At 33.7% G+C, this 11898-nt stretch overlaps 1 protein-coding gene across 1 annotated transcript in view; it reads left to right on the forward strand.

Annotated features, from left to right (window-relative positions):
- LOC115450289 (neuropeptide SIFamide receptor-like) overlaps positions 1-8477 on the forward strand; it is a 78413-nt gene extending 69936 nt beyond the window's left edge. Inside the window, 2 exon segments of the mRNA XM_037441136.1 lie at positions 7532-7710; positions 7713-8477. Coding sequence (XP_037297033.1) covers positions 7532-7710; positions 7713-8299 — 766 coding nt within the window. The 3' untranslated portion in view covers positions 8300-8477.
- Positions 8478-11898: the final 3421 nt, after the last annotated feature.

The following is an 11898-nucleotide window of genomic DNA, read 5'->3' on the forward strand; positions in this document are numbered from 1 at the left end:
TATGATATGAAATGTCAGTAGAGAGATAAAAATACTCCGTCAGTGATACTTTAAATCGAATTATGTAAGATATGTTATTTATAGTTAATTCCAATTGATGTCAGAAACTGCTGATTCAATTACATGTCTCTGATGATTTCCATTTTTTGTATGGTTTTAGTTGCAAAACAACCCTTGAAATTAATGTGGGTAATCGAATAAAATTTTCGTTTGCAACGTGTGATTGATGTTTACAACGACTACTGTCTTTACTTGGTATCCATCTTAAATGTTTAAAATATTTTGTGTCCGACAACTCAAATCGTTATCCAAGGTGGCAATAAATATTCAGTATATATTTTTAATCTGTTACTGTAAATATGGCCTCTCATTTAATCCAGTCCAGTAATCACGAAAAATAAAACATTGTCAATAAAATTCGCTTATTTAGAACAGCGTCATTCTTTTTACAGCTTTAAAGGTAAATAATTATAGCAGAATTAAAGCTGAAATTTGAAAGCGGTTTGAAATATTTCAAACCCCAAATTTGGTAAAATAGATAAATCATTATTTCATTGACACTTTCATCCGAATGTACATAACGTTACAAACACTACTTACGTAAAATGTTCACGATCGTATTGTCTGCCTTTATGATTGTAGAAATCTCGTCTTCAAACTGAAAACATACTTAATCTTTACAATTATTGGTGATCTTATGAACGGGTGAGAGGATCAAGTATTAATTTTGGGGCCCCTAGTTTATTTCTAGAATAATTGGACGCAGATACGCAAAAAGGATCCAACCCACAATGTGGTCGAAAATGAGCCGAGGGTGCAAATTAGTTTTAGTCTATAAGGTCTATACTTACCATTAGTAAAAACATCTTAGTCAAAATATATTATTAATTTGAACTTTGAAATTATATATTAACTTGAACTTTTTATTAAAAAATATAAAATAGGATATCAACGAGCAAAAATAAGATTTAAACTTCAATCTTAACTATTTCAAGTGTTATTTCATGGGTTGGATCCTTTTTGCGTATCTACGTGCAATTCTGGGTACCTATACCAACCAAAATCCAGGAATACCTAAAAAAGTGTAAGAACATTTATAAAGAATCGGCTTCTTCGAGTTGTCAAAGAATCGATTGACTCGGTTGACTGAGAGGTAATACAATCCGAGCCATTACATCTCATGTTACGGACATTTCCCTGCAAACTACTAATGCAGCTTTGACATTAGAATACTCGTGTAAAATAAATATGAGAATAATGATTTTACACAAAGGACATTGAATTATTTTTATTATTAATATTTTATCGATTTCTTGTCTTCACAATATTAGTTCTCATTAATTTTATTCAATATTGCAGTAAAACTATATTAAGATGATTTATTTCTTTAATTAAATTATGCAAGCATTTTACTAGAATTTATTCAGCTATGAATTACGTAAAATTCAGTAAAAAAATATTAGTTTTTTTATTAATAACTACCCAACTTTCACTGCTCGAGAATAAAATAATCAATGAGCATTAGACTCAAGGTGATCCACACTAATCCACATGTGCGTATCAAAAACACGGCCTTGTCATCTGGACCAAACAAAAAGTTGACATCAGCGGCCACTAGCCATCTGTTATGAATTGACTTGTCAAGGCGACCAAAACTGTCGCGATCTCATATCGTACATTGAATTAATTATGATTGTCAAAAGGACAATTTGACTGTTGTTTGTTTAAATCTTGTAGAGCAAGGTACACAAGTTAGTAGAGTGCAGTCTATAATAACCATGAGACGTTTTTTAGTGTGCCACAGCACATTTTCCTTACTGTACACAACGATCTCTCGATCTCAGAAGGGGATATTTTAGTCGTGTTTGTTCAATAATTTTTAAAAAAATTCCGTCATATAAATTCTAACGCAGACACAATAAAAATACTGTAAATAATAACGAGTTATAAGCATTCGAATTTCGGTAGAAGGTGTAGTCAAGAAACAAGAAGAGGTGTAATACGCGCACGTGACGTCAGGAAGTACGATTAGTGCGAATGAAAGAGATAGAGCGATAACATGAGTACACGGCCCCTCCTGCACATTGAAATATTTGAAATGCAATATAAAACAATTACTACCTCATTTTTCAACCAATTTTAATGTTGTTTTTACAAGAGAGTGTCAGTTCATCATATTTTCTGTTATAATTTATTTATATAGAAATCCTTCATAGGAAAATATCCTATTGAACTCATCGGAATTACTGAGGCGGTATATATATCTTTAACACCATAAAATATATTATGATGGCATGTAATAAACATAAAAAAATCATAATTTAATTATTTTTATTCGGGACAATATATTAACCTATAAGAAGAGTTTGTTTTTTTAAGATTTTTTCAATCTTCGGAAAAATATAAAAATTTACATAATAATATCAAAGGAAGGTTGTGATTCAAAAACTACTGATTCATAAAAAAAAAAAGGAAATTGATTTTATATTTTATGTTTTACATCGTAGCAATATTTCCTTTAGCTCCGGTAGGCAAAATATATCGAATTGACGAGAACTTCGGCTCGTAGGTATTCGATCGGTGTAATTTCCTGAGCTTAGTCGGCCTGCAGTTATTTGCCTATTCATTTCTAAGGTTTGTATCGTTCACTAGAATCGATATTGAATTTTCATTTCATATTATAGTCTTTAATTTCTTATATTGGGCGTCAAAACACCGATATTTGGAAATATTAGAATATACTTAATTTTTATTTTTGAAGAGCGCAAGATCGATGATTCTCTATTAAGCTACTAAGCTTAGACAGCTGAGTGCCAAATTTCATCTAAATCCGTTTAGTTTTCTGCGTTTACTTTTTACGTACTTTCGAACAATTTCACAAAGTTTCACATCATATATTATAACGATAAGATATGTACTTTTTGGTACTATTTCAACACACATTCCTATATCAAGGAAAATATGCATCTATTTTCAATTCACAATGTGTTTCTATTTTTAAGCACATGCCTAGCAAATCCGCAGTATCAACGAACATAATTAAAATCTATCGATACTTATTCCATCCCTAATGATGTCTGATTTGCCTATCTTCTTATTTGCTTATCGTTCTTTTGCAAATTAGAATAATGACGGAATACTGTCTGTAGGGCATTGACCTCACCCGAGGCTATCCATTATGACGTGGCAGGATTTCATTGATTATAATTACTTCTTTCTAGGTTTAAATATCCTTTTTAGAAGCTATATTTAGTTTCGAGAAAGCTTTTTTTGTAACCTATTTTTTTGTCTAAAACTCTTTGTAACAATGAGGCTTTTAAATATATAACTATGAAAAGCCATCCTCAAATTATTATCTTGAAAGATATTTGAAAAATTGACTGCCTTGGTGGCGTAGTTGTATTGCATGCCCGGTACAATAGCGCTCTGAGGTCCTGGGTTCGAATCCCGGGTCGGGCAAAGTGATATTTGGGTTTTTCTGCTCAGTATCAGCCCGGAGTCTGGAATTTGTGCCCGATATGGCGATAGGCTCGCCCTCTATCACATCATGGGACGGAACATACTTAGCGAAAAGTGGGTGCCCTAGTTGCGCCTCTGCATACCCCTTCGGGGATAAATGCGTGATGTTATGTATGTATATATATTTGAAAAATACTCGTCTGTCAATTCTTGAATATAGAACTATGAAAAGCCAGTCTCAGATAATAATCTGAGACTGGCTTTTCATAGTAAAAAAATTATGTGTATTTTTTGTTACGGTGGCAGCGAGAGTGTGTATTGAGAACCACTTTGAAGACAATTACAAAGTTGAAGATAGCTGGAGTTGGATATTCCAGTCAAGCAATGTCAATAGTATTAGGAAATTAATTAGATTTAAGGCACGTACGTTTGTGATATGCTTTACCACTACGTAATAAAGCTCAAAAGATTTAATCATATAACTAGTGTTGTTACTCACTTCATATTTTTAATTAGATTCGTGCTGATGTCAAATGTAATTCAAATATGTCTTTTGTACCCGACGGAAAATTTAGTAGAGGTTTCGCGGTCAGAGCGATAGAGATATGAGCGTTTATAAAAACGCCTGATACTCTTAGCTACATTCAATGGATTGGAATTTTTGCTCAGACTTTACACAAGGATTTTTACTTACTTACTTACTGTTTCATTAATGGAGTAAATCTGGTGTAATGCTTTAGTATTTAAAAATAATAAATAAGGGCTACAACACACACATGCCGTTTATCCGCGAAGATGTAGGCAGAGGCGTAAGAGGTGCACCTAACTTCTACCGTGTGTATTCCGTCCCATGATATGATAGGAGGCGAGTCATATCGGGCAAAAATTCCAGACTCTGGATTGATACTCAGTAGAAAAACACAAAGTCACTTGGTCCGACCTGGGGATCAGACTTAAGACCTCGGCACTGCAGTCGTGCCTTATTAAAAGTACGCCATCGAAGCAGTACCTTAGTGCTAAAACTTCCTTATAAATAGATTTGAATATTATTTTTCTGTTAGAGCTTATAACGTTTATGTAAAATGTCTCTTGTTTTCTACAAGTAAATATTGTCCGAGTTGTGTTCTCAAACCTTCAGAATATCTTGTTATATTATAACTACATGTTTGTTATTATTAATATGTCCCTGAGAGATTTTAGTTATTAAATTACCTCTGAATTGTGAAATGAATAATTACGAAGTTACTCCTATTAAGTTTATTTATTACCCTTTACATACAAAAGGTATAGGTAATGGCGTACTTATTGCTGGAGGCATTTTCTACCAGTCAAACTTTTGGTGGTGCAGAAACTAAATAAAGTAGATGTATACGGGAAAAGCTAGTGAACAAAACATTAAAACAACATAGACTAATGTAATATATACAATTTTGTATATGATGTCTATCGCAGTCGTGATTCAAACTGTTTTCTTTCAGTTTTGAATATTTGCTACTGTTTATGATCAGGCGTTACGATTACCACTAGACATTTACATTATGTGTGTTGTTAAACAATTTATGAAATCGCTCTTAAAATTAGTTAAAATGGCACTGAGACGTTGACGTTAAAATGTTATTGAGTATTGAACAGAGCGGCATAGTCTTAAAGTAGACCAAGCTCTTTAAATGAAGATAACAAGAAAAATATTAAAATAAAAAAGAGGGGACAAGAAAGAATTTAATAAAGATTCCACGTTAGTTTAATTCTCACGTAAACAGTTTTTAATTTTTACTAATTTCAAAAGGGTTAGGTTCAAATATTAAAAGAACATTTATAAATAGACCTTATTAATCAAAAACGAATTCTACCTGTATTTTTACAATGCGGTCTAAACTTTATTGCCGCTTGTTCTGTTGTCTTGGATTCAACAAATATTTACTAATTGACGTCAGAATCTCTCCGAACGTTAACATAAAGATTTATGAGTCTAGCACTTTAGATTTGAGGATGCTGACTTCATCTTAGTTCATCTATTTTAGGAAATTTCGGATTTCATCCCCCTTTGATAAAATATTTGACATCTAAAGTTGAAATAGTTCGTGTTTAATCTATTGTATTTTTAGTATTTGCGTTTTTGATGAAAAGGTTTGGCGAGTTGTAAACGCTGGATTTGTATTAAGAGCCTTATTGTTTGGCAAATAAAATGGCTACAATAGGTGTCTAAATGATGTTTGTTTATGGTGTGAAATATTCAAAAAATAATTTCATTTTACTATCATGTTCTTTCATATTAGGACTCGTAGATTTATTCATTTTAAACACTTCATAAAATATTGTATAAAGGCGCACTTCGCGCCAGAGATATTCTCTACAAGCAGAAATTTTATCTTTCTGTACGTCTCTAATATTATTTCCTGTACCAATAACTCAATTTCCTTCCCCATCGTCCTCACTTCCTTCGCAATTTTAAACTGCTAACGGTTATTTACGCCCACACAATCAACTCTCAGCTTCTTGTTTTCTGGTATTAATCCATCAGACAGGATAATTTCTCCGGCATCTCCGGTTTACGCTGTTTGGGTCTTGTAATTTGAGCCAAATTGTTACTGCCTGCAATCTAAGATGGCTGTTTGGGAGATCTTATTAAGATCTTTGTTATGTAGTGCCTATAGAAAAGAGGACGCGTTTAGTTTAGTGAAAATGATTCTTATTTACTTTATGTTGTGATGAAATTTGGTGAAATGTTTTTGTTTTGTAGCTTCGTGGTCCAAGTCTATTAAGGTTGAGGAATAAGTAGGTTCTGGCTTACCATGTCGAGTAATCGAAAGTAGATTTTAAAAAAACAGGTTGCTTAGGATTCATTTTGTAGGGTTGCGGTGAATTTACCGTAGTTACTATATCAGGAGAGATACCCCATGATATCATGGGGCTATAGAAGCCCTACCAAAACACTGTTAGCCCATTGGCTCGGCGAACACTGGGTCCAAACTTTGGCTATATCATCACGAGTATAGACTGCTATGCGTTCTCAAATTTTGTTTAATTTCGAATATTTTAAAAGACTTAAAACCAACAAAAGTACTTGCTAATTGGGAATAAAAACTGTACTATGATACATCAACAACAATATCTGTCTCAAAAATAAAAGCTGTTAAACCCCAACTATTAGTTAGCTATATATTTACGAACGTTATGTTTTTTGTTGTGATAATTAGGAATATTTTTCAGTACCTATTTTAAGTCCAAAATAAATTTAGCTAGTTGATATTAATTACGTTTATATTAACTAATTTGATTAAGTATATTTTTAATTAGTCTTGTGCTATAATATTATGCTCATATAAAACTGGGCAAGATTTATCTACTAAAAAAACTCGTAGGATCTTTCAGTTCCCGCCCTGTGGAATGGGGGCGTTTGGAGAATTCCACCACGGTATCCCCTGCCTGTCGTAAGAGGCGACTAATAGGGGCCACGAAGGGGGTCGTTGGCGGGCAGCTGGGTTCTGTCCGCCCTAGTGCATTTTTGTGCATTTTTACACATCTTTCGGTTGACCCCCGGGATGGACGGCAGTGTGCTGTTGGCCTCACACTGCCGTAGACGCCGAGGGCGTCCTTCGGTGCGCGGGGGCTTCTGAGGCCCCCCATAGGAGACGGGCCGCAAGGCGGCACCGCGCAGGGGCGGCTGCGGTCGCAGACTAGACACTTCAACGTCAGAGGAAGCCCGCAGCCGTCCCTAATGCGCCGAAGAGGGCCACCGCGGAGTTTTAGCTGGTAGGCCGTGCATAGGTTAAGTTGTATATAGGGGTTAGGGACTCGGCCCGGCGGTCGCCCGAAGGTCACCATCAAATCTGGCGGCTCAACGCCGGGCCGTAAGGCACGGTTACCCCAGCATAACCGCTCAGTCGCCCCCCACGAAGGCTAGGCGGTAGTAATAAGGCACTTTCTCCGCGAAACCAAAAAAAAAAAAGGATCTTTCAGTTAATCATAAAATTCTCATAGAGAATTGAAATGTAAATGTAATCTCCTCTGAAATGTAAATAATTTATAAAGATATTTCTAACACATCACTAATTCTTTTTTTTCTTTTCAGATTCCTTGCGATCTGGTGGCCGCTGAAGCTACAAATTACCAAACGTCGCGCCAGGATGATGATCGTTTTCATCTGGATTTTTGCCATCGTCGTCACAACGCCCTGGGTCTTCTTCTTCGACCTGGTCGTGGTCTTTGAAGACGACCCCAACGTGCGTCTCTGCCTTGACGTCTGGCCTAACCCCTCAGCGAAGTTCTGTACTTCGTTATAGGAAACCTCATCTTCTGCTACATTCTTCCCATGGTTCTTATTACTATGTGCTACATCTTAATCTGGATCAAAGTATGGAGACGATCCATCCCCACGGACACGCAAGACGCCCAGATGGAACGGATGCAGCAGAAGTCTAAAGTTAAAGTAGTCAAGATGTTGGTCGCTGTTGTTATTTTATTTGTTCTATCCTGGTTTCCTCTTTACCTCATCTTCGCACGAATAAAGCTAGGAGGCCCCATCCAAAAATGGGAGGAAGATATTTTCCCTGTAGTAACTCCACTAGCCCAGTGGCTTGGTTCATCCAACTCCTGCATTAACCCAATTTTGTACGCATTCTTCAATAAGAAGTATCGCAAGGGTTTCGTAGCAATCATTAAGAGTAGAAAATGCTGTGGAAGGCTGCGGTATTACGAGACCATCGCGCTCCAGTCCTCTAGCACGTCAACGAGGAAGTCCTGGCACTATAATAACAATAACAACCCGTCTATCACCAGGAGATCGCCTCCTGTCGACAAGAATGCGGTCTCCTTCATATTCAACCACACGGGCGTGTAGAGTATTGAGGGATCCACACTGGTGAACAATAAAGTCGCGATGCGCGCGATCTGGTCTCTCGAGGACCACGGAACACAGCATATCTGAGATTTTAACGTGTTTTGTATAATTTGATTTTGTACGTTTTGATGTCGTGGATTATTCAGTAGTCTGATCAGCATTTAGAACGTGCGCCCGGTGCCGATGTTTTCAACGCTGATTGTGAACGACATGTAGGGTTTAAAATTAAATTTTATACGTAAGTCGGGTTAACATTGTAAGGAGATTTTATTTTACACTGACAGTAATTTAGATGCAGAAGCGAACGCACATTGAGCACAAATAAATGTAATGAAATGCTTATTTTGACCTCGTCGTGTTTAGTTTTCAGCCTTTTGTGAATAAAGTATTTTTCCACTTAAATCAGTCTCTTTTAAATGTTTTTGTACTTTTAAAATTAATATTTTGATATAAAAATGATAATACAAATAAAAAGGTTTATTATTGTCGAGGAAATGTGGTAATACAGTACAAAGATTATGAATAGTCTAAGAATTGGAAATAGTGGGTTTGAACTTTGCCACTTTTTGTAGGATTAATATTGTGTACAACACTTGGCATTTACCTATAATATATTTATATAGGATATATTTCTCCCAAAAGAACATAGAAAATTCCTTTTTTAGAAATAGTATTTGTTGTATGATATATAATCAATACTATAATTATAATATCTGCAGGCAATATTAAAATAAATTAATATATTTATATCTCCGGTAGAGGTTTTTATTGACGAGCATTAAATGCTGGTGTTGTATGTTTTCATTATTAAAATTATTAATTTCATGGTATATTCAGTTTTAGTACTAGGTTTAAAGTAGTCATTGCAATGGCAATACCATTTATTTGGGAGGTCGGTAAAAATGGATCTCAGATGATAAAAAAAAATATCGTCGGCACAAAAGGTTTTATTTTTACCGATCCTTCATTAAAAAAGGCCCACGCCCTAGGCAGTGGCCATGCCGCTTAAGATGCACAAAATACTATATAAAATATACGATAAAGAAATTTAGTAATATATGGATGTATATATGTTTAACTCAACTATATACCTACATGTATAAGATAATATAAATTCTCGTGTTAAATTAGAAAAGTTAAAAGCACTCATAGGTATAGCAAATTTATTGTTTATAATGGATATAGAATATTTTTCTACAATTCAAAATATCTAGTGTGGTTGTTGGATGTGAGCGATTTTACTTTCCGTTAGTTGAACTGTAGCTTAATGGACCGTATATTGTTCCTTTTTATCTCATTTGGAGGAAATTCAAAATATATTCCAAATAGATCTGGGTAAATACTACCCCAATGTTTGACTAATAAAGTAATAATTTCCACTACATTTTTAATGCCAAAATTTTTCCAAATCTAAACAATATGAGAAAAAAAATAGTGTCTTTTTTATACCCAAGTTTGATGGTGAAATGTGGATATAACATAGTAAATTTCCGTTACATTTTTATTTCGGTCCACGAAGCTTCATACTTCTATTCCATAGACTATTTGCTGGATTTTATAAAACGCATTCAGAAATTCATTTAGATGTAGTCCAATCTGACATAGTCGACGCTTGCAAGACTGATATGAATTGCGTGAAATGCCTTCAAAAGGATCGTTTGTGTGATAGGAAAAGGGATTTTGAATTCGACTATTTTTGTATACCTTACGCTTAATACTTAGCTTAAATGTTCAAAAATGTTCTCATGGATGTTTTAGACTTTTATCTCCGGTTTGATTTCGTCTTAGAGATATTGAATGCAGGCGATCTTGATAGGAAATAGATATTGCAATATGTACCTTAGGAGTTAGTTTTAAAATATATAAAAGATTAAAGTGATTTATCTCCCGCTTTTTTCACGCTGCTGGCAATCGGTTTCGGGAGTTGTAAATCGGTCCAGTAGTTTTAGAACAATGACTTTTAGTAAAATTATTTTTATTAGTGAAATCATTTAGATGCTCATTGACTTATTATTAACTTTACAAAGGTTTTATTAATAATTTATTTGTAGTTGAGTGTTTGTAGATATTTTGACGTTTTACTTTATTTATTAACATTGTTTGAAAGCCATATTAACACTATTTATAAGGATTTTCTAATATAAATGTATTTAAGATATGTTCCATAATGGAAAATAAATATGTATCATACTAATGTATATTACAAATATATGGGTGATAATCTAATGCATTCGTAATCTTTAAATGATTGTTTCATAATAAAAAATATATAAAATTTCTATAACGACCGTGGGGGTTTCTTATTGCAGTTTTCACGTTTGTAAATAATTGTAAATGTATTAGACGTAGATAATTCGATTTCTTTTTCGTGTGGAAAATATACGCATTTCTGTAACATATGGCTGTTGTTATTTTGCTGTGTTTGGTGTCTTAGATGTAATATTAATGACGCTGAATTTGTATGAAATATTTGAAAATAATATGGATTAAAGCTTTGTTACAATATAAACATTATTTACTGGGTACAGAGTCGGTTTTCGACTCGACAGCTATATAAAAACGTTTCATACAAATTCCGCAATAGATGTAACAATGTGAGACCTGATTTTAGACATTAATAATAAACATTTTCATAATTGATTATTCTTATAATCCTATAATTAAACACAATATAATGTTTGATGTTACAATGAACATAGTTATTTCCTGCAAAGGGTTTTAATATTGTAGCATATAGACATTCAGGGCTTGTAGTATAGTCGTTTAAATGAATTTGTATATGTAAATGATATGTAATATATAATATGTACTTAGTAATTTGACGTGTTAAAGCAATGTTAGTTAATTTCTAGATTCTGAAAACTGTTACATAGATGGAATTCATAAAGTGCTTTTATTTAAAAACATATTACAGTTTATTTAATGTTTACTTAATATATATACGTATATTAAAATTTTTGTTCCTTAGTATTTTATTGTTAAATTATTGTATTGGTTATTTTAGCAGTGATCAGCTATCCCCAACTTCCTCAATTTGAAAAAGTACTCGTTATTTATAACGATAAAATCTGCAAATACAATTGCAAATACACCGCGGCTTATTTTTAATAGAAACAATTCCATCCGCCATTTTTAGACGCCAAACGAGCTCTCGCGTCAAATTTGGCTTTATAAAGATATCGATGACAAAGGAACTCGGGTCGTCTACCCGAAAGTATGTAAACAATGTCGAATGTAACAAAAGGAAAACACGACGACACTAATTTCATACGACGATGAGATGTCATGATCAAATTATTAAACAGGTCTGATAGTTTCTTTTGTCTACAGTTTCTTTTATATTAGTTCATCAGATTTTTTCTTTAGTAGAAGTTATGAAAGTGTCGGTTACGCTTAGCACATAATATAGTATTATAGAGTTAATACGGTTTAGAATTGTCTGTTATTTATACACGAAAGTAATTGATTTTTAATGCAGCTTTTCTATGGTGTTAATAAAAAGACCAGTTAATATGAAGACTATGAATAAAATAACTAATATATTCGAAAGCTAGAATATTCTAACATTTTTTTTGTATGCTGATTAATTTTGAAGTAAT

The sequence above is a fragment of the Manduca sexta genome, chromosome 21 (assembly GCF_014839805.1).
Source record: "Manduca sexta isolate Smith_Timp_Sample1 chromosome 21, JHU_Msex_v1.0, whole genome shotgun sequence".
Lineage (NCBI taxonomy): Eukaryota > Metazoa > Arthropoda > Insecta > Lepidoptera > Sphingidae > Manduca > Manduca sexta.